The following is a 24,552-nucleotide window of genomic DNA, read 5'->3' as shown; positions in this document are numbered from 1 at the left end:
ATGACGCAGCGACTGGAGCAGCACCACTGCATCAAATTTTGCCAGAAACTGGGCGACAGCCAAGTAGAAACCATTCGGAAGATTCAGACAGCTTTCGATGACGATGCTATAAGCAGCACACAAATAAAGAGTGGTGCAACCGGTTTAAAGACGGCTGCACATCGGTGGATAGCGAGCCGCGCTCCGGTCGGCCATCAACATGCCGAAATGACCAGGTCATTGCCAAAGTGAACGCTGTGGTGATGCGGGACCATCGTGTGACTATCCGAGAAATTGCAGAAGAGGTGGCCATCAGCACTTTTTCTGCACATTCCATTATGACCGAAGATTTGGCAATGAAGAGAGTTGCGGCGAAATTAGTGCCGAAGCTGCTCACAGTGGAGCAAAAGCAACTTCGTGTTGAAGTCTCACAGGACATGCTGGATTCCACAAACAGTGACCCCGACTTCATGAGCACCATCATCACTGATAACGAGTCATGGGTGTACAGGTACGACCCGGAAACCAAATCCCAGTCATCACAATGGAAGCATTCCATGTCACCAAGACCAAAGAAGGCTAGCCAAGTGCGTAGCAATGTCAAAGTGATGCTGACTGCTTTCTTTGACTCCCGTGGTGTGGTACACCACAAGTACGCACCACAGGGTCAAACAATCACGGAAGAGTACTACAGGGATGTCCTCCGTCGCCTACTTGATGCTGTACGGCGCAAGAGACCAGAGTTGTAGTCAACAGGAAATTGGTGCATCCATCACAACAATTCTCCTGCACATTCCTCGCACTTGATTCAGACTTTTTGGGAAAAAACCAGACTCCTGTAGTTCAACAGGCCTTACTCTCCTGATATGGCCCCCTGCGACTTCAGGCTGTTTCCCAAAATCAAGAGGCCATTGAAAGGAACACGATTTCAGACAAGAGAGGACATTATGGCTGCAACGACAGCTGAGCTAAACTCCATTCTGAAAGAGGCCATCTTGGAATGCTTCCAAAACAATGGCAGCACCGCTGGGAGAAGCGTATGGAGTCCCAAGGAGACTAAATACGTTGAGGGTGATTAGGTTTCCAACGCTCCAGTTATGCCAGTTTTTTTTTCTTCGGCCAAAGGTCGGATACTTTTCTGACAGACCTCGTACAGGGGGAAAAGTAACCAGGGGTCGTATTCTGAAACGATCCACTTCGGCGTCCCTATCGTCTCAGCGATAGTCACGTTCAATAAATCAATCGACTGCTTACTCTTGACGTCAGCAAGCACTACCAACACGCACTCTCAAACGCTTCCCAACAAATGAGAGAGTGTACCGTGCGAGTGCACAGCAGCTCGGGTGTGTTGTTTTCGAGTGTATCGGCCGTAGTACGACACTGTGACGTCAAATTGACGTAGACTGCAATTAAGAGACGGCACTATTTATTTTTTGGTCTTGCTAAAACAGCCAATCGGTGCACGCCGCTGGCAGAGGCGTGGCCGAGGCGACAGTATCACCAGATCGTTTCAGAATACGGCCCCAGTACTCCGTCTGCAAGCTCAACCTTGTCAAGATATTATTCCACGCTGAACTTTCAGAATACCGATTTTCAGACCCAAAATTTTGTGACAGTCAGGTTTTTATATGTGTGTTCTGTAAAAGCTGGTTCCACGAATTGAAAGGAAAAGCATTTTCTGGAAATGAGCAAAAATTATCTCGCGAGAAAGTAACCTGCATTAATTCAAAGAGCCTCACCTTGTCGTCAATAGTGTCAAACTTGGTGAGCACAATGCCGTCAATTAGATGTGGGCTCTCCTCACTGGAGTGGTCGGCAAGGGCCTGGTTGAATTTCACAAGCTGATCCACAGCCTCATTACCAACCAAGGCCTCACCCACAAAGAGCACTAGGTCAGGTTTGTTCACTGTAATTAGCTGGAAGTAGAGATCAAGGGATTCAAGTGCACGGTTAGATTAAGTGCTATGGTCGCTGAAGCAAGCAAAAGGAAAAAGAAAAAAAAGCAGACTTCAGCGATTCCTGCTCCTCAAAGAAAGCAAAAACAAGATCACCACTGCTAGACAATACTGCTGTCGGAGTAAAGGAGTTCTGAGCCGAAGGAATCACTGAAGTCTACTGTTTTTTTATTTTGCAATTCAGTTCCACCTTTCTTTCTCAATACCATAAGAATATTTCAATACAAATTTTTATGTGTAAGGCAATATGCGCCATTACTATTTAAACTGTAGGTCCCATATGTAAGAACTACGTGGTATAGTTGTGGTACTAACTGCCTAACCACACAGTTCTGAAGGCACGTGACCAATGCGGTGTCATGGGCAGTGGTAAATGCAAGAATAAAGAGGCGTAATGAGTTCCTGTCATTCCTGTACGGTTACCACTGATGACCAAGACGATGCAGGCTCTGCTGCTTCATTTAAATCGATGCTAGCGCCACTATTGATTGGTTGTGTTGCACATTTGTGGCACTAAGGGCTTGGCATGCCCCAGGTGTCATTCGAGTTTTATGCATTGAATAATGCATACGATTTCCAGAACCAGAGTGTTAGTCTTAATTATACAATTTTCCAAATTAACAAGATTTCACTGTACTCGGGGGTGTGTTAGAATTGAAAAATTTAGAATTGGGAAAGACGAGATAAAGATCTTACTGTGTTTGCATGATAGGAAATAGACAATATACGAGATTGATTAGACCAGTACACTCTTCAAACACAAAAATACGGTGGACTTTTCAAAATGTACACAGAAAGAAAGGTCAAGTACCAACAGCTACTTATTATGCAAACTGTAAAAAGCAAGAAAAAGAGGACAGCAGCACGAGAAAAGCCCATGCAAATATATACTCATGCACATACATATTCTAAACAGGAGAACACGGAGCATTTTGTTAACACCACGTTCAAAGCTCAACTCACTTTTGCCAGTGCACGCATCAGGGGTTCATTATCCTGCATTCTTCCAGCTGTGTCAATAAGGACAACATCGAGTTTTGTTTCTCGAGCTGAAAGAGAAAAAAAAAGAATGTTTGCATACTGAAACTACTCAGCTACACACTAGTATCACTTAGTACCAGCCAAGAAGTTCTAGAAGCTTGTTTATGCTCCAATACATTAACATGCCCAACACCAGCAGCTGAAGTTCACACGAGTTGACACATTCGGTGACCTATAAATAAAACACCACTCGCACTCACTTTCAGGGATACAATAATTTTCTAAAAATTTTGCATGACTAGCACCAGATGTGTCAGTATCTACGGTTGATAGCGTTCCTGCAACTGAGCAAAGACAGGATGCTTCGCGCTGTGCCAGAAATGCTGTCACTTATAGGTGCTGAAGCTTCACATCTGATGCTACTCGTGCAAAGTCTTGTGAAAGTGATTGTATTCATGAAAGTGAATGACCAAGAATATGCCTCCCCTGGCCACAACAAGGTGCCAAATGTGATGATCGCACACAGGTGTCTGTGGTCAGTATTGTAGAACCTGAGTGACACGATCCCGTTTCTTAAGATTTCTTGGCACCAACGTTCGCAATCGAGAACACAAAAAAATGACCCAATACAGGTATGCTTCTTTTTTACCAGTTATTACGTTCCCAGAAAACAATTATTCGGCACCAATGTTCAGTACATTGCCAAACTGCGGTTGTATAAGATGTTTTTCGGCAGTTGGATTCCATGTGAACAAGAAAAGGCACAAGGCACTCACGGCTGAGAGCAGTAGATGCCTACCACGGCAGCTTTCCCACAGTACTCGGCCGCCAGGGTTCTCCCCCCGGTGGGCGGCGGTGGTTTTGCCGCCTACCACTCCCGCCGACCGCCCACTTCTTTGACCACCCGCCCACCGCCGCCCACCTCTAGGGCTTCAAGTTTGCTGTACTCTGGGACAACTCTCTGTGCCTACGCAGTGGAAGCTATGAGTGCGGGGGGTCGGTTTCCACAAGCGCGCTGTTACGGGCAAGCATGGATGCCGGCGGAAAGTTTCCGTTGAAGTGATAGACCGCACGAACCTTCGCTCGCTGCGGCGGCTGCGCTTCTCCACGCCTGCGTGGGGAAAAGCACAAAAGGAAAAGCACAAAAGCAACAAAAGCGTCACCGCTTCAAACTCATCGTGCCCAGTCGCGGCCTCCGCTCTGTCCGGCGCCGCGTCCGCGCCTCCGCACCAAAAGAGAAAGAGAGAAAGCACGTGACTGCACCTTGTTCTCTTTCGCGGCCGTCGGTGGGGCGGCGTTTATTCGTATCAACCGACGCGGGTCGAAAATCGATTCGTAACAACCATTCTCAAGCATGTTGCAAAGTATTGGGGCTCAGCCGGGACCACAGAAAAATTCGTATCATCCGGAAATTTGTATTAGCCGTGATCGTATCATCGAGATTCCACTGTAACAACCAACACGCGATAAGCACACGTACCGTAGTTGATGGCCTCCATGGCAATGCCTGCAGCATCCTTTCCGTAACCCTTCTCGTACAGTTGCACCATCTGCTTGCCGCCATGCTTCTCAGGTGGGTGCAGGGCATTCAGGTGGCGCATGTGAGTGCGCAGCTGCTCTACAGCACCAGCTCGGAATGTGTCACAGGCGGCAATCAGCACACGGCAGTTGTTTTCAATCAGCCAGAAGCAGATCTGCAAGTTTTTCCAGGCACTGGTAAGACACTGCAGGGCCACTGTGGAAGAATCATTTGGCCCATTTTACTTGTTCCTACCAATCTTTGTGTCCTTTTGCAGCTATGCGGAGCATTCTCGTGACTAGAGTCACAGAAGGTTCCTAGCTAAGCTGAACGCTCAGTTGCCCCCAAAGCAATTCAGGAGCTACCCAGCCAAAATTTTGTCACATCTTCGTCGCACTCCCAGCTTGAAGGTGAGCACTAACTTTAATGGTCCTTCCGAGCACGATGAGCTGGAGTGCGGCACATTAAATGAACTAGGCGAATGTGTTCTAAGAACTTGATTATGGCCACCTAATGTAAGGCACACCACCAGAGCACTCTTGAACGCTCGAAAGACCCGTTGAATGTACCATCTGTATGAGTAAGTTGGTCCATATTTGTCAAAAAGAAAAAGGAACGTCTTTTGAGCACAGCTGCCCAATGCTCTAAACACTAGGCCATGATCCATGCACACTCTTCTCATGCCAAAGCTGACCAGCTCTAAGATATTTGGCGCATGCATCACGTGCCATTCTTTCATGTTCTTACCACAGGACAACTCGCGCTTTGAGACAGTGTGTTAGACTAAAATCGCCAGGATTGGCCCACATTCCCCAGTATTTTCCTAGTAGCAGCTAACACTATGTCAAATCTGTGCAACGCTATACCGCCTTCATGATCAGCCCAGGCTAAACAGGTTTTGTTTCATGCCAGAGCACAAATGCCATCATTGTTTTAGCATACACCACATGACATAGCCATAGGTATGTACGATCGTATAACACGTGGTCACTGATGACATCACAATCTGTGTTTCTCTCATTTACACTCTTCCACTACCTATGTACACTCAACAATCGGCATGTCGTAAGCTCACATTGAACAGCCAGAACAGAAATCATGCTAACGGCATCACACGATTGTGATCACTGTCGTCGCATGCATGCTTGCGTCAGCCACATGGCTGTTCATCTTGCACTAACACGTTGGTTCACCAGGGAATGCTTTGTGTAATCCCAAATGAAGCCGGGTAGTCAGCTAACCAGCAAAATGGTTCGCATACCTTTGATTCACACAGTGCGTGAAATGTGCTTAATTTTTTTTGGTGTATTCATCCTACTGTGTGCCATGTCCTTATTTACTGAGAGACTTTGTAAACGCAACACGCTGCAAGCTTTCCAGTACAGTAATATCTCATTAATTCGACCCTTATTCATACAAAAAATTGGATAATTAGGACTCGTCCTCTGGTCCCGGCAGGCGTATGCATTAGTTAATGGCATCATACTCATTAATTCGGACAACACTCGAAGCACAGAGCACCGTAAATGTACAATGCAAATGAGCTAAAACAAAGCTAGCGTCCAACTGAAACAAAGCGGCCGAGTCCGCATGACATAACCATCTGTGTAAACCATACGGAACGCTTCGTGCTTATTTTTACTTTTACAGCCTTTATTATTGCATTTATTACCATGCATGACACTGCATTGTCCGTGTGCTTTTAGAACTGTGTATTCAATCATGATTGTGTCGATAGCGACCGCAGTTTCGTCTTCAGCGGTTGCGGCAAACAGTAGCTCCGTTTTGACTCAGTGCGCGCATTGGCTGGATGCCTTGAGAAATGCGTGGTCGCCATTCATGATTGTAATGACAGCGACCACAGTTTTGCCTGCAGTGGTTGCGGCGAGCAGTAGTTTTGTTTTACCTCGGTGAGCCCTGGCCACATGCTTTCAGAACGGCGAGGTTGTCATCTATGATCGCGCAAAAGTGGTCACCGTTTTGTCTGCAACGGTTGTAGCAAGCAGTAGTTTCATCTCGACTCGGTGCTGTCAAGGATGAAGAGCGATTCTACCGCGGCCCGAACGCTGGCATTAAACTAGTCGGCTACATCGCGATGGATGGACTGTTGCCGACCAGCTCGCTGGAGAAAAAGTCATCGGGATGTGTGAGCAGAATTGAGCATGTCTTGGGTAAAAATGTGGACCTTGGGCTGCAGCCGCACTGAGAAGGAGCACGAGGCATTCGCCGCTGCAAGTGCCCATTACGAGATGACGAGGACTGTAGTTTCCACACTGCTTTCATGCTAAACAGAAACAAGGTTTGTTGATTCATTCAGTAAGAGGATGCATGCTAATTTACTAAGCATTTGTCTTTTCTTATACCCTCAATAATTTGACATTTGATTAATTCGAACATTTTTTTCAGTCTCCTGATATCCAAATTAACAAGCTTTTACTGTATGTATATATATATAAACAAAAACTTGCCTTGGCCAAGTTGGTGGACTTTCCAACTCCGTTCACACCGCAGAAGGTAATGACGAAGGGGCGTCCAGCACGCTGTGCCTCCAGGACGTCTCGCAGCAGGTTTACACGGCGCTTGGGTGAAAGCAGCTGCACCAGCGCATCTACCAGGGTGGCCCGCACCGTGGACGCCACGCCCGTGAAGCTGCCCAGCACACGTCCTTCCAGACGGGCTCCCACCGAATCGCACAGCTTTTGAGACACATCAGCTGCCACATTCTTGGCTGCGACAGAACCACAAATGGAGGCATACTTACTACTAGACAGTTTTGGTGCTACAACATTTTGACCACTTGCTTGAACATAAGCAAAACCATGTATTTTCATTTTTTATTTAGAAAGGCGATTTTTTTTTCACATTTTCGATTTACGAAGTCTGCAAGCATTGCATGCATGTATCCTAAGCTTTTCTGACAAGCACAGAAAAGAAAAAAACAATGCTCAATGCAGAATGCATCGTTGGCACATTTGAACTTTACATGCAAATGTTGCAGGTGAGAGTACAAAAATACCAACCACGGCATTTCGGTGATAAACTGCCCAAGACCAAGTGCTGCAGACATAAGAAAGCATGTCACAATTTAAGGCATCTCAAATGGGGGTCCGCAGACTCCAGGGCACTGCAAAGCCATTTCTGGGGACCCGTAAAACCCACGCTCGCTCAAAAAAAAAAAAAAAAAAAATTTCCCAGTGTGGCTACTGCAAGCCTTGAGGCATTCAGGTTGGAGACTGCAGAAATGTTTCCCCTTCTCCAGGAAATGGCTGTAAAGCTTTTGTTGCAGTTTTCTACAACATATGCCTGTGAGCATGCTTTTTCCGGGCTTTCATACTTTAAAAGCAAATACAGAAACAGGTTGAATAGTGGCTGCAGATACGCGCAACTCTGCTTAAGAGTGACTGCACCACATATTAACAAGCTGTCCAGATTGAATTGACGTGACACATTTGTTTGACCATTCTTTGACAGGTAGCAATAAAAGCTACCTGTTTCACACCACATGCTGTGTTAATTTATAACTCCCCTCCCCCCCTTGTCTCTGCAAGGGGTCCCCCCTTCACTTTCACCGGTCCATAAGGGGTCCCCGACACATCCATGGCTGAGAAACACTGACCTAAGGGACAGAGAACAGCAGCTCAATAGAGTGCAAACAGTCAACTCACCAATAAGATGATCCCTAAGCTTGTCCAGAACAGGGGCCATGTCCTCTGCTGTGATACTCTTGGATCCGACCAAGCCACGGAACATACCAAACATGCCCCCAGTCTTGCCTCTGCAAAAACAGTGAAGCATGAAAGATTCAGCAGCTATTTAGAGGTAAATGCGTGAGGAATGTGTTCGCACCTCTTCGAGGTTCTGGATCTACAATTTAAATTGCATTCACCACATTGCAAAGTGTTGTACAGGAGCTCACTCAACACAGGTCCTGCTTCACCGAGGAGCACAGTGCAACTGATGGTGATCCGGAGTAGACCACCCCCAGTCGCACTAATACATACATACATGCATATATATATATATATATATATATATACAATCGCCGACTGATTTTCCGGGCTTCGCGGGGACCAAAAAGTAGTCCGAAAAACTTGTTCACCCTAAAAAAAAATTTATTAGGCTTAGAATGCATAAAAAAACTTTAATAATGCCCTGCCTCATATTACACTTAGAGGCGACCATATTTGCTTGGATTTGCGCAAGACTGACATTGTCTCCACATACAGTCGACAAAAGCGTCACCGCGTTGGCGATCTCTGCTAGCGGAGATCGCTACTGAGATCGAAAAAACGAGCCCAGTTACTTCGCACATTACCTCCGCGATCAGCTCTGGCAGCGCGTCATTCGCACCAGCCTTCCTATTCGACAGGACCTTGAATAAAGTTGATTTCATTCATTCATTCCCATTCCACGCGTAGCCCAGCGGAGAAGTGTAATCTTGCTAACTCTGTAACGGCACACTGCCGGAGCTGATCTGGGAGGCTACGCTTCGCACCACTTGGCTCTCACGAAGGCACAGGAGGTGGCGCCGATCGCACAAATGCGAAGCCGCACACCTTTTCGAGGCACACACACCACATGCAAAACAGCAACCAAACTTTAGAGAAAAACAAGTCGCAGTTTCGCCCGAAAGGCGAAGCATTGATTGCGATAGCAAATGAGTAGACAGCTACAGTTAAACCTGGATATAACAAAATTGACAAATTCCCAAAAAACTTCGTTATAAAGAGGATTTCGTTATATGCAGGTTCCGCCCAAAAATTCGAGAAAGGAATGATTACCGTATTAACTCGATTCTAACGCACCCTCGATTGTAACGCGCACCCGTTTTCCGTTTTCGTCGAAGCACTCATCCTTGTAATGTCACACCAGGTACGTACTGGATGCGTGGACGCGTGTCATTTCGCACATGCGTGAGGCATCAGAAACGGACAGCGAGCGTCACGATGGTGTCGCAGCGTCGTATAGTGTTACAGTAGAACCCTGCTTTTACGTTCCCGGGTGCTGCGTTTTCCAGGCTGTTACATTGTTTTCGGGGTGGCACAGCTCCCATAGAACCCAATGCATTGGTAACCCCGATGTTGCATCGCAACTGTGGGACCATTCCCGCATTTTACGTTGCGAACTGCCACCCCGCGCCGGCCTGAGCTGCCATTTTGACTTTTCACGTCGCTTGGCTTGGCGACATGGCGATGGCATTGGCCGCCCAAAGTGCCGGGGGCGACAACTATGACGTATTTTCGGTATGAGATCCGTATTTGCAATCTAAAGATGGTGTCTATGACGCGTTGTGGCCCTAAAATTGGTTTTGGCTCATAGATGTTCCGTATAAAGTCCAAGGGCGATAACGTACGCAGTCGCCGCGCGCCGTATGCTGTATGTGCGAGTGAAAACGTGCAAGGGGAGCCGGTGACCGCGTCTAAATCTCACGCGCGCACGAAAGAAAAGCAGGGAGGAAGCACGCCTTCTTCCGTTGCGCTCGAGGCAACGATGAGGGAGGGGGGGGTAGCGGGCGTTGTATCAGTGACTCTAGCGTTGTACTGTACTCTGGCATCAACTGCATACTGCGCGGCGGTGCGCGGTCACGCGGGCCGTATCTGTAAACGCTGGCGAGACGCCTACGCGCGAAAGGCTTAGTCCGCGTGTCCGAGCATCCCGTGCCCGAGCTCGGTCGCGAAGTCCGCGTCACCGATGCTCAGAATGCTTAGCCGCGGGTCTGAGACGTCCACAAAAAGCGGAATCGGCCCACGCTACTGCGATGTCCGCCGTAGCGCCCGCTTTAACACTCGTCGAGATTACGGAAACTGTCCGGAGCTCGCGAGGAGACCCGCAACAAGCGGAGCAGACGACGCCATCACGGAGCGAGCACCGGACCAATGGCGAACCGCGCTGGAGTCACGTGGCCGGCGCGGCCAATCGGTGGCTCCGGCACGACCTTCAATCATTTGCTTTTTGTGTGCTTGTTTCTGTATTGAGGAGATAGCTGAAGCGGCAGATTTGAAGACGAGAAATGCGCTTTCCAACGAGACCAAGATGGCGGCGCTCGGCTGCGCCGGTTCCGGAGATATCGTGGCTTGAAAAACGCCGTTTTTTTCGCGATTTCCGTGCAACTTTCGGCACCTTGGCTGATACAAATCGCGCCAAAATTTTTTTTTCAATTTAAACACACAAAGCGCGGTAAAATTCATCATTAGATTCAATACCTACAATATTTGACGGAAGAGCGTTCCAGTCCCTCGTGGTTCGACAAAAAAATGAGTATCGCAAGGCATCACCTTTAAGAAGAAGTTCGTAAAGTTTCAAGTTATGGTCCCTTCTGCGTGAAATATACGATGGTGGCCTAATATACTTTTCTCTTTCAATGCCTGTTTTAGAATAATATATATTATGAAAAAATTTAAGTCTAAGGTTTTTTCTTCTGTCCTTTAAATAATGCCACTGAAGTTTACGCTCGCTTTCAGTGATACTGAGGTTATTATTCTAATTTGCCAATACAAATCGGACTGCCCTATTCTGGATTTTTTCAAGTAAATTAACTGACTCACCAGTATAAGGGTCCCAACAAACACACGCATACTCAAGTACCATACATACGTGGGTAAAATATAGTCGTTCTTTCAGTGTACTAGGTAATTGGCGAAAATTTCGACGTAGGAAGCCCAGCTTACGTGCCGCCTTTCTTCTAATCTGCTGTACATGCCTGTTCCATCTTAAATCTGAGGTAAACAAAACACCTAAGTATTTGCATTCGCTAACCCTGCGTAGGGTAACGCCATTTACTTTGTACTCATATGACTTATATGAATGTTTCCTTGTAAAGGTGATGTTTAAACATTTAGAAACGTTAAGTGACATTTTCCATTTGGCACACCAAGATGAAACGCTATCCAAGTCACTCTGAAGAGAAGAAAAATCAGAATCGCTATCAATAACCCTATACACCACACAGTCATCGGCGAACATCCTGAAAGTCGACGTAATACCTCTAGTAATATCATTTATATATAACAAAAATAAGAGAGGCCCCAAAACTGGTGTGCCAGAGGTCACTGCGGTGACCTCTGGCACACCAGAGGTCACCGCAGCAAGATCAGACGATATGCCGTTGAGAACCACAGATTGTTGTCTATTTGACAGATATTCAGATATCCATGCAATTACCTTTTTGTTTAATTTGTAGGCGTGTAATTTGCTAATAAGTAGATCATGAGCCACAACGTCAAACGCTTTTCGGAAATCTAGAAAGATGCAATCAATTATTTGCCTTTTGTCAATTGCTAGTACCAAGTCGTGTGTGAATTCCACAAGTTGCGTGGAACAAGAAAGACCTTGCTGAAATCCATGTTGGTTTATATTCAGTAGGTTATGTTTAACAAGATGTGACATAATACAACTGTATATAACGTGCTCCATTACTTTACATGTAATACTAGTCAAAGACACTGGTCTGTAGTTCTCAACACAATTTTTAGGTCCACTCTTATATACAGGCACAACATTGGCTAATTTCCAGTCAGCAGGTACGGCACCCATATCTAAACACTTTTGGAAAAGGCGGCAAAAATAGAGACATAAAGGTTCAGAACAATTACTAATGATTGCTGCTGCTATATCATCTGGCCCATTTGCCTTTCTAGGAGAAATATTTGCTAATAGCTTCCGCACACCTGCCAAGCCAAACTTAACCTCGGGCATTTCTTCATTCTCCAACGAAAAATCCGCAGCTAGAGTACGAAATTGGCGTTGACTAAATACGGAAGAGAAGTAACTACTGAATAATTCAACTTTGCGCTATCTATGAGCCAAAACCAATTTTAGGGCCACAACGCGTCATAGGCACCATCTTTTGATAGCAAATATGGATCTCAAGTGCCATACTTTTGCTGGCGCAAACCCAAAATACGTCATAGTTGTCGCCCCCGCCACTTTGGGCGGCCAATGCCATCGTCAAGCCACCAAGCCAAGCGACATGAAAAGTCAAAATGGCCGCAGCGGGCTGGCGCGGGGTGGCAGTTCGCAACGTATGATGCGGGAACGATCCCACAGTTGCGTTACCAATGCATTGGGTTCTATGGGAGCTGTGCCGGGACCGGCCGAAAACAACGTAACAGCCGGGAAAACGCAGCACCCGGGAACGTAACAGCAGGGTTCTACTGTAACACTATACGATGCCATCGTGACGCTCGCTCTTCGTTTCCAATGCCTCGCGCTTGTGTGAAACGACACGCGTCCATGCATCCAGTACCTGATGTGACATTTCAAGGATGACTGCTTCGACGAAAACGGAAAACGGGTGCGCGTTACAATTGAGGGCGCGTTAGAATCGAGTAAATACGGTAAGCGTTTCTTTTTCGAATTGTCGGGCCAAACCTGCATATAACGAAATCCTCTTTATAACAAAGTTTTTCGGGAATTTGTCAATTTTGTTATATTCAGGTTTAACTGTATTCGCGCCAGTTTAAACATCCAACATGCACATTCTGATACTGTCTTTTTTCTAGCACTTCACACTTGCCTCTTCATTCGAGATGAGAACAACATTTTTAGAGGTGCTCATGACATGACAGCAGGCATAAATTACACGGTTTTACCATTTAAAAAGCTGCTTCAGCAACTGTGATGTAATATTTGACACATGTCAATGTCCCAACAGCATGCCAAGAGTACAGGGAGAGGGACACACAACTTACCCCTTGGTGGACTTCTTTTTTGAGCTGACAGGGGCATCTTCCTCGTCAATTTCCTCCTCGCTCTCGGAGTACTCCATGTCCTTAATCTCCCCACCACCTTTGCCAACCCATGATCGCTGGAGTGGCAAAGGTAAAAGGCACAGGAATAGGTCACAATCCTAGTTTACAAATTGCCCGTTAACAACTGCGTCTGACCTAAAGGTAGACGATTTGCCCAATAATCCGCCCTACTGTACATGCAGTATACCGCCAGTTCATTATAGCTAAATTTAAAGATACAGTCAAACCTCCACTGAGCAAACATGGATCTAATGAACTATAATGACAAAGTGATAATTTTGGACTCGGCGGGCATTGATTAAACGTAAGTATAATCAGAAGTACAAAATATCAGATTTGCCAGATATTAAATGAATCTATTCCACAAGCAGTCAAAAAAGCATGTCACCAAATTCCTGCACACATATATGCTTGTACAGTGAAAGCTCGTTAATTCGCACCTCATTAATTCAAACTTTCGGGTTAATTCGAACTGATGGTCATGGTCCGGCCACAATATATAGGCGTCTATGGGTTAACCAACTCGTTAGTTCACGCGCGCATCGGCTCCTCTATCGATAATTCGAACTGCGCGCCGCTGCGTGGTGGTATTTTATACTGCCGCCGCAAGCTTTCAAGGCTCATCGATAGATGGCGCGAGCGCAGCGGCGTCACTGTGGTCATTGCGCTCGCTCTTCGCATCGTGTGGTGGTTTGTGCCGGACGTGTCTGCGTAGTCTCCGTGTCCTTTGTGTGCCGCACATTCAGTGGCTAGGCCTCGTGTACGTCAGAGCTACGAAGTCGTTCGGTGCCGTGTCGCTACGATGTGACGCTGCTCACGGCCTTGCATATGTTGGTGCGTTCCTGGGATCAGGTCACGGCAACAACTGTTGCCAATTGCTTCCGCCACAGTGGCTTTTGTGTGACCAATGAGGGCACAGCTTGCGAGCCCGACGAGCGCGAGGCCGTGGTCATTCCTGCCGGATTGCGGGATGCGCTGGAGGACGTGACCTTCGACGACTACGTCGATGCTGATCGCTGTGCAGCGGTCTGCGGCACAATCACCGACGATGATATCATCGCGCAGGTAACTGGTGGAGAAGCGCCCGTCATCGATGTAGGTGCGGATGACGAAGAGGATGATGCACCCACGCAGCCCTCAGCTTTGGAACTAATGGAGGCTATGCGTGTCGCGCGTCTATTCTTCAGCTTCGAGGAAGACGCAGAGGATGCTTTCTGCCACGTTTGCACGTTGGAAAACAAGGCTATAGCGATCGCATTCAAAGAAGAGTGTTTAAACAGACAGTGATCACGGATTATTTTCGCAAGTAAATATTTTGAGTGATTTTCCAACAACCCGGTCTCAATTCCTGCTGTTTTTTCAATGAATTTCGTTAATTCGAACTTCGGTTTAATTCGAACTCATTGGGCGTCCCCGCGAAATTCGAATTAACGAGCTTTTACTGTATGTGGCCTGGTCGGTTTATATTTTGGCTAAAGGTGCACGAATATTAAAAAATTTTAAATACCAGTGAATATTATACAGTCCCACCTCGTTATAATGAAATGGAATACAGTTAAACCTGTATACAGTGTAGACCGCTTATAACGTAAGTCGCCGGAGTCGCGAATAACCGCACTATAAGCGGTACCGCATTATAACCAAGGCAACAATTTTCAAGGCCTGCACATATGCAAAACATGTGCACCGAGCCGCCACGCGAATGCGACAGTCGAGGAATGCGGCTAGACCGTTTGCATTCAATTTACAGTCTTAACAACTTGTGCGTCAACTTAACAAGATTGACGCACACCCACTGGCAACCGCCATCCACGAAGAAGCAACACTTCTGCGGCACAAGGGAACTGAGCTGCACATTTATTGGACACCGAGTCATATGGGCGCAGGAGGGAATGAGCGAGCGGACGCGCTCGCGCGGGGAGCATATTTACCCACCCCCTATTCTCCTTGCCCCGTTTCCGTCACAGCTCGATCGGCAGAAGATGTCGACGCTGTCGATGCTCACCTGCAGCTCCGACAGCATAGAAAGCTTGCTCTACAAGCACTTCTGCCCGAAGGCCATGACCCCCTCCCTCCTGGGCTTCCACGCCAGGAACGCGTGGCACTCCGCCGTCTACGCACCGGCACGGCAGTCACGCCTGCGTTCAAAGCCCAATACATCGACAAGTCGCTTGACCCCACCTGCGGAACTTGCACCACGGGTGCGCCAGCCACAGCCCACCACTTGCTATGGACATGTCCTGGCCTGTCATCACTGCGAAGAATCTGCCTTGCTGGGCTGCAGAGCTCAGTCGCCACTCTCAATGACTGGATCCTTCCTAGAGGGACCCCTCAACACCGCAAAGCTATATATGACAGCTTGCTCACCTACCTTATAAGAAGCGAAACCATTAACTTAATCTAGGCACCTCACCGGAAAAACCACTGGGGTTGCCTTTTCATACAAGTACAATTTTCTATTTTTTTATGACTGAATAAACGTATTTCTCTCTCTCTCTCAATTTACAGTCGAATCTCGTTAATTCGAACCAAATACCGCGGCGGTGCCTCCGACCGCCATTGCTCCGGCACCGCCATAGAGTAAAAGCTTAGGGGAGACCCCTCAATGTCGGGCGCGAACTAACCAAAAAGAAAAAGAAAAAAAAAAATAAAGCGGCGGACATTTCACCCTCTCTCAAATGGCAAGGTCGCCCGATTCTGAGTTGCGCCGGAACATGTGTGTACGTGCCGACGTCTCAGCCACGCTACCGTAGCCACACGTAGAAAATGGCAGTGAACCCTTCTTTCTCCTTTATGCTTCCTCTACTTTCTAGTCACGTGTTGACCTTGCATGTTGCGGCTACGGCGCACAGGGAAGCAGCAGCGCTGTCCCAGGCCGGCCAACGAAACGGCCCACGCCGGCAAACGCCCACTTCCCAATAACGGTAGAAAACGACACTTCGGGGAGCTGGCTCCGGGCTGGCTGGGGCAGCGGTGCCTGCATGGCGGCGCGCGTGCACGGTGACAGTCGAAAGTGAGGGAACTACGAAGGAAGGAGAGGGGAGCCACCGAAGCGGCGGAGTTGCCGAGGCGAAATCCGCTTCCCTGCCGCCCTCCTCCCTCACATTCCACGGTCTCCGTGCGGGCCCTTCGCCGTGCTGTGCCGGCGCTGCCCGCTCCCAGTTTAGTTTATTGCCGTTATCGTGAAGCGAGCGTTGGCCGGCATTGGCAGTTTCGTGGCCCTCGCTCGCTATGCACGCCGTGATATTTCACGACTCGCACTCAAGATTCTGGTTTCAGCCTCACTGGCTGTTCGTTCGCACCATGTGCCCTTCTCCTCCACTTTGTCTCTCTTCCTTGAGCACTCCTTGGGGTGCCCGTTTGAGGAGAGCTGTTCGCCATCTCCTGCTGACTTCCGTACTCCCAGGCAGCCGCACTGTAACCGGTATTTCGTTTCCCGCAACTGCACTATAAGCGATACGTGTATACATGGAGTGCTATGGGAAAATTAACGGGAGTCTGAAAAGACCGCACTATATCCGGTCCTGCACTATAAGCGGTTACGTTACAAGTGGTCTATACTGTATTAGGGGTGTGCTAATATCGAATATCACCAAAACGAATAGTGAATGTTCAAATAACTTGATTCGCGAATTGAATATTTACTATTCGATTTTTGAAATATTTCAATATATTCGGTGTAGAGACCCGCGCAGTACCACATGTGTGCACCGCTGAGCCCCTCCTGCTCGATGCCGCGCAAGCGAGCGTTTCACTTCAGTTTCGGCGCTAAAGGAGTGCAGAGGGTGCCGTGGACAGGCCACCTCGGCTGACGCAGTAGCGGACTGTCACTGCGAGCGCTCCCCGACATTGGCCCAATGCGGGGATCGCACACACAGTGCCCGAACGCCGCAATTCGTGGAACGGCACTGCCTCAGCTAGGGCCCCTTCTGTCAGTACAAGGTTCGTTGAGGTCAACAACACTTATCGAAATGGTAAGGTGACGCGGACAGAGGGAACATCAACAAAAGCAGCACGTATTTCGTAGAGTGCGAAAGCATGTGTGAACATTGTGCCGGTTAGCCACCGATAGGCACATCGATTGTGTTGGATGCGCGCGCTGACGAACTTCACCCCACTTCGAAAGCCGTCAGTAAACTCGCACACGTTATCTCAGGACTGATCACTGGTGAGCCACCTGTACGAACATATTAGCTTCAAGCATTCTGCAGTGGCTTGCAACCTGTTACTATATCGGCCAGCGGCGAATTTTCGTCACGGCCGCACTGTCTCACTGCCAACGCTGCTTCACAGGGCAATGGCCACTAAAGTTACGGTTTAGTGCTGAATCGATGCAGATCTATTTGCAGCAGCTGCGCAACACTCGGAAAGCCGACAAACCACCTCGCAAACAAAAGCGAGGGATGGAAGATGAACAAGGAAGTGAAGAGGAAGGGGGGAGGTGCGGTTAAGTTTGCATGGAACGGTGATAGAGTCACGTGATGCACGGTACTTTCGTCTGTCGTGCAGATTGGCCTTACGATAAGCCACCTGTCATAAGTTGGGGCAGCTTTTCTGCATTTTGGAGAATAACAGGAAAACAAAACTTTCCATGTGATAAATATAAGATTACCGCGAAACACAGGTACACCACTAAACTGAGAACCTCACTGGTATCCAGTACAACAGAACATCGTTAATTCCTTAATTTCAGAGGAAAAAAGAAGCACTTCATTCTATTCAACAGGAATTCTATTGATAAAATATATTTTCCAGACTTTCGTATACTAGAACTGAGCTGTACAGTCAACGTCCCGGACTCCTTAGGGACCGCGAAAAATGTCCGAAAAATCGGGCAGTCAGAAAAAATAAATGCATGCCTTTTACTGCCCCCAAGTGCACAAATTTACTGCCCACAAGGGCCAATACTGCCCCCAAGCACAAATACTGCCTCCAAGGTCACCACAGGCACCTCCAAAATAGCTCCGAAGGCCTGCCAGTACACTTATTATACGCATCGGTGCTCGTACTGTGATAAGAGACGGCGGGTGCATGCGTGTATAGTTAAGGAATACATGCCATGTCCCGTGACAATTGCCCCTTCCCACTCATGGTATGCTTCACCACAATACTTCACGTATGCTTCACCGCGTAACACTGCTGTATTGAGGCGAAGCTGAATGTCGTAAACTGGAATTATGAAACGCGGTGTGCTTTCCAAGCTTCAAAGCCATTAGCAATGATTACAAAGGCGGAGTCAGCGTCATTGCTAACAGCAACGAAATGTTTTAATGAAAAACATGGTACCGAACAGCAAGAAGTTTGGTAGTTAACGTCGAAATAGCTAGGCCTCGCGTTGGTGCCGTTACCGCCTCTTCAAGTCGGCAAGATAATCAAAATGGCAACGGGTGGTAGCTTCGATCAATGCCATTTTGGACCTGCGGTCATGGCAAAAAGTCTGGAAAATCGGACGGCGAAGGTGTTTTGCGTCCGAAATTTCAGACGTTCTTATATATTGACTCTATGGGGTATGTGGCGGTTGCGCAAAGGCAACCGAATTACAGGGTATGTCCGAAAAATCAGTCGGTGACTGTAATCAGTGCTGGCATACCAATTTTAAGTGTTCCCGTTAATGAGAGTTCACAATACTGTATATAAACACTTGGCATTTTACCGCTTGTGATATGGAGAAAGTATTCGAGATTATCCTTTTTTCATAGTATTTATTACAGTGACAGTGCCTTTTCACGCAAATTCATTCATCCAGCAGCCCACATCTCCGCGCGTATTGACCACGAACTCAAGGTCTCCCCACATTTTCCTCGGACTAAAAAACATTTACACTCACCTCTAGTTTTATCAATAAATGAGTGGAACGCCCTTCCGCAATCCATTGCCAACCATTAAGGAATTATCTTCTTTTCAATCGGCTCTACTAACCTACCTTAATGAGAAAACTTGGCATACCAGCTGATCATTTCTAAACAACCATATTATCCTGCTTGCACGCCTTACTACCTTTGAACACTGTCCTACATTTGTTGTATTATTCTAAAAGTGTTGTAGCTCCATCTTGTATTATTGCATTATATAATAATTACTTCATGCCACTACTAGATGCACTGTATCTCCTTAATGTTGTGATCATTTGTGTTCTTTATTTGCGTTTTGTTCTTCATGCTTACAACCCCGTTTTGAAGTTTCTTATTGTTATCCCCCCCCCCCCTATGTAATGCCCGATTCTGGGCCCTTAGGGTAAATAAATGAAATGAAATAGCTTGCTATATTCTTGTTATGCAATGCTAGGAGACTCCTGAGCATGTGCAGCAACATTTGTAAGCATTACATTTTGTGAAACATTCTCTGATATTCGATATTCAGCTTTTTTTCTTGATTCAATTCCATATTCAGTTTGAAATCTACCGTTCGGGAGTCACACACCCATAGTTTATATATTAGTTTGTTACAAATACTCAGAAAATTCTGAATACAGTTAAACTTGCTTATAAGGAACCTCCATATAACGAATTCCTGGATATGACGAAGTTTTTCTATTCCCCGCCGTTACTCCATAGAAGCACATGTATTTGAGACCTCTATGTAACGAAGTGGCAGCGAGAGACCCCCTCGATATAACGAATTTACCCCTCCGACAACCTAGAGATTTCGCCCCAAATTTTGTCATTTTTGCGCGAGCAGCAAACGGAAGCACCTTCTTCTCCACAGCGACGGAATGCGAAGCGAGCACACGTGTGTGAGGCGGGCCTGCATCCCTCGACCCGGCGATCTTTCCGCCGCGGGCGTGACCTTTCCCCCTCCCTTCATTCAAACCTGATCCTGCCGCTTGCTGCAGCTGGCCTAGCCCGCCAAGCTGGCACTCTCTCCTTTTCCAGTTGATGTTGCCAACGCGCTGGTACACGCTGTGACACATCACACTCGATGAGCGTGGACACGCAAGCTGTCAAACGCTGGCGGCGTGTGGAAGTGAGCGAAGTGACCTTCGTGCTGTTGTCTATCGCTTCAACGCAAACTGAGCACCGAGAACACACAGCACGCACAAAGCTACGAGCCGACCGCAGCTGACCGCGCTTAGTGTCTGCAGGCATCATCAGATGGCACCCACAAATTAAAAACAAAGTTACAAATAGATACGGATATTCGTTGTGAGCAAAAATAAAAGTCACAATTTTGCCAGAAAGGCTGAGCATTGGTGGAGATAGCAAAGAGACTACACGAAGTAAAGTTCGTAGTGTTATTGGTGTCACGTGCACTAAGGCAAATGTGAACAGATCTCACTGTCAGTCGCTCTCACAACACAAGCGAACGCTTTGCACAGTGTGGAAACTTGAGATTACGTGACGGCCAATACTAGAGGCACGGGAACACAATGCGCATCAAAGCACCAACTGTCTTGGCTCACCCTTTGCGCTTGTTGCAGATTACCTCCGAGATAAGGCACCTGACCCGTGTGCGAGGAGGAGATGCATGCGCTAAAGGGAGAGGGCAGGTAGGCGCGCGTTCCGCCCCCCCTCCCCCCAGCAAGTGCTCGATCACGTTACCGTGCGTTCACTCCCTCCCCATCCCCCCGTGCGCAGAAGGAATCGTAAGCTCTCGTGTTTCTCCAAGCACTGCAAGCTGCCGCACAACCCGCGTCCTGTGCAAGTTATTTACCAATGCACCAAATGGCGCAGCAGTGTTTCCTGTCAACTGCGCCCTGGCAAGTGCTTTGTCGGCTTCTTTGCCACTCAAATTTTTTATGCTGAAGGATGCTTGAAATAACTTTTGCCTTGGCTGACATCTTAATCGTTCTTGCTAAATTTGCAAGCCATACAGGCTCCGAGCACATGCTTGAAATGGCTGAAAACTTCGTTAATTCGAAACCGTGTCACAAAATTACTTCGCTGGGTCGTGAAAATAAACTACATGGTTTTCAATCTAAGATGAGGAAATGAACATAGTTCGTTAAATCGAGAATTTTTTTAAATTGAGGTTTGTTATACTAACAAGGTTTAACTGTATTCGATATAACTAAGGCAATTTCGTGTTGGATGCAACTGTTATGAGGTTCGACTGCATTAACTAACTTATGGCAGTCGTACCATCACTTCCATTTTGCCTGTCATCTTGGTACCAAATCGTTGGCACCATTCAGCCACTGGTCAAATATTGGACACAGAAACAAACTCTCCTGCGTGTCACTGTTTTTCCCTCTTCACATGAACAGTTACACAACGAAACCTTAATACATCAAACAGCACGAAAATTGCAATACCGTTCAGCATATCACAAATTCATCATGCAAAATTCTGTGGGAAAATAATTTCAGACCAGTGCGGCTTCACCGCATATGTCAGAGCTCTCCACTTCTTTAGCGTTCCCTGCTATGCTGAGTGCTGAACTATGTGCAACAATGCCCACCTCACCATGCAAGAAACCAGCAGTACTTGGGGAGCGCCAAACGTGAACTCCAAGATCTTCAGTGCACCCATGCACACCCCTCGATTTCAAACGCCATGTGCCACAACTGGCCACACTGCCAAGTGCTTACACCACTATACCGCAAGTGGCAGTTTCGTGGCAATGGATGCAAAAATATTGCACATGCTTGTGAGAGTGCATCGCTCATGCCTACCATGCCACTGCCAGTGTTTTTGTGGATAAGCCTGCCTGATGTGTCCGGAGCAAGTGATTTCCACCACAAGAGAGTATGGTATATCAACAACACACTTATACGGATTCGTTATAAAGAAGCTGAACTGAACTAAAGAAACTGAACTGAAATGCATGTAAATCTCGCTGAACTTCAAGAAGAGTTTGGTACACCGAAAAAGTTGTTATATACATTTGCACTATAATGAGGTTTGACTGTAATGATGTTCTGAAGATTGGTAATGTGTATACATCAACTATATGCACTCTGAAAAATTCAGGAACGCCAACTAGTTGGCCGGTTCAGTAACCCTGGATTTACATTCATGATGTCCTCACCGACTCAGCAGTCAGGAGCTCTTCCGAGCGACCGCTTTCCTCGCCTTGTGGAGGTGCTCCTTCGCTGTAGTCAAGAGTCTTGAGGTCCGACGACTTGCCACCCTGGTCCCAAATACGAGGCTTCTTTGACTTGTCCTTTGCGGCAGCAGGGCTCTTTGCGCTGAAATAAAAATGAGTAAGAAGACGAAACTACGAGAACCCAAGCGCAGGCGATGCAAACACCCATAAAAGACGTAAGTGCTACTGAAGTGGATGGACAATTTCTATGGAGCTCTGCATAAGTACAAGACAGTGACCCATTAAAATTCTATAACTTCAGACGAGTAGAAGCACACGAAGATTAGACATGCATGCAGAGTGTTGAGTCTTCAAGTACCCACAAGAAAGCTACAGGCTTCCTTGGCATGCTTCCAAAACTTTTTACGAATCAACATTGCATGCAAAGCCAACACAGTGGAATCTTGTTGCTACGATCTTCACAGGAACCGGAAAATAAAGCGTATCATCCAACATGTTATCTAACTAAATCGTATTATCGAGAAAAGAAAAAGAAACGTATTATCCAGAATCATATCAACGAGGTGCCACTGTGCTCATGCGATGCACTTGGTCAAATCAATTACGGTACTGGTGTAACCAAACAGGTTGGCAAAAATTGAAGGACACTGTGAATTCCAAAGTGTATTCGGCGAAAGCCTGTGCCCATTCGACTGACTACCGCCGCATGCGCATTCGCTGATTCTTCTTCTGGCGTTTGGTATCGGGGGAATCCACATTCTTGGGGTGCTTTTCCGAACCGCTTGCCGTGGAATCATCACCGGGCCGCTTGGGAGCCATCCGACTAACTCAACTGCTGCCACGAGACGTCTGACGAAGGAGCGTTGCCGCACGCGCCGCTGTGCCATCACGTGATTGCTGAGAAGCCACAGCTGGCACCGTGCCAGGGCACAGACGGACGGACTGACGCCACGAGTATGAGCCATTAAAGCCTTTCGCCTTAAAATCCTGTTTGAAATGAGTGCTCCTCTGACCCCATTACGATGCCGGTGTAGTGATGGCCCTAATAATTATGGGGTTTTACGTGCCGAAACCATGATCTGATTATGAGGCACGCTGTAGTGGGAGACTCCGGAAATTTGGACCACCTGGGGTTCTTTAACGTGCACCTAAATCTAAGTACACGAGTGTTTTCGCATTTCGCCCCCATCGAAATGTGGCCACCGTGGCCGGGATACGATCCCGAGTGATGGCCCTCATTGTAGGGGCTAGTTGGACCTGCTGGCAAATTCTTGATACTAGTAACAACAGAATATTCGAAGCACTACTAGAGAAGTTATAAAAAAAATTGACCATAAACCGGGGGCCACTCAAGGGACTCCCTTCTGCAGTAGCTACATTTGCTGAATAAATATAATGTTTCTTTTCGTCAACACATGGAATGCTACAAGGGCGGTCCGATAAGTACTTAGCCTCACCATGAGAGCGCGACGCTATCGCATGAGACATATACTGACGTTGAGTACGCTCTTTTAGAGGGACACATGCAAAGGTCTAGTCGAATCGGGCTCGCGGTTTTGTTTTTGGCCGCTTGAGGAAGAGGAAGCAGGTGATTTTTCATGTGTCCGTTAAAAAAATGGAAAAGAGCAATATCAGTCAGGGGATTGGATTCTTGTTTTTGGAAGGGAAATTGCGCAGCGAAATCAAAGAGCGATTGGATGCCATCTACAGTGAGTCTTCTCCTTCGATGGCAACCGTCAAAAATTGGTTCAACGAGTTTAAACGTGGTCGCACGTTGGTTTTTGATGAGCCTCGCCCAGGGGCCCCGCAAACGGCTACCACAGCCGATAACGTGGCAAAAATCCACGACCTCGTATTGGCAGACCACCGACTGAAGGTGCACGGGATAGCTGAGACAGTAGGCATCTCAAAAGACCGCGTGGGTCATATCCTAGGAGCATGAAATTTTGGGCATGAGAAAGCTGTCGGCACGATGGGTGCCGCGTTTGCTCACTCCGGACAACAAGCGTGTCCGTGAGACCACTTCAGAGCAGTGTTTGAAGCTGTTTAAGCGTAATCCGAAGGAGTTCCTGCGTCGTTTTGTGACCGTCGACGATACATGGATCCACTGGTACACACCATAGACCAAAGAACAGTCGAAACAGTGGACTGCACCCGGAGAACCTGCTCCGAAGAAGGTGAAGACTGTCGCATCGGCCGGAAAGGTGATGGCCACCATTTTCTGGGATTCTCAAGGTGCGATCTTCGTCGACTGCCTTGAGAAGGGCAATACGGTGACAGGACCCTACTACGCCGAATTACTGGGCCGATTCGATGCCGAATTGCAAAAAAAAACGGCCACATTTGGTGAAGAAAAAGGTGCTCTTCCACCATGACAATGCGC

General features: G+C 47.4%; 1 protein-coding gene across 1 annotated transcript in view; it reads right to left on the bottom strand.

The window, feature by feature from the left end:
• LOC119455708 (signal recognition particle receptor subunit alpha) overlaps positions 1-24,552 on the bottom strand; it is a 47,634-nt gene that overhangs the window by 8,105 nt on the left and 14,977 nt on the right. The window contains exons 6-12 of the mRNA XM_037717133.2: positions 22,152-22,311; positions 13,125-13,240; positions 8,100-8,209; positions 6,903-7,162; positions 4,396-4,609; positions 2,898-2,983; positions 1,719-1,895 (exon numbers count right to left, since the gene is read on the bottom strand). Of these exons, the coding sequence (XP_037573061.1) occupies positions 1,719-1,895; positions 2,898-2,983; positions 4,396-4,609; positions 6,903-7,162; positions 8,100-8,209; positions 13,125-13,240; positions 22,152-22,311 (1,123 nt within the window). The remainder of the gene's footprint in view (positions 1-1,718; positions 1,896-2,897; positions 2,984-4,395; positions 4,610-6,902; positions 7,163-8,099; positions 8,210-13,124; positions 13,241-22,151; positions 22,312-24,552) is intronic.

This window comes from Dermacentor silvarum, chromosome 6 (assembly GCF_013339745.2).
Source record: "Dermacentor silvarum isolate Dsil-2018 chromosome 6, BIME_Dsil_1.4, whole genome shotgun sequence".
Taxonomy (NCBI): domain Eukaryota; kingdom Metazoa; phylum Arthropoda; class Arachnida; order Ixodida; family Ixodidae; genus Dermacentor; species Dermacentor silvarum.
The sequence above is the reverse complement of the archived record's forward strand: the minus strand, read 5'-3'. Positions and strand labels throughout refer to the sequence as shown.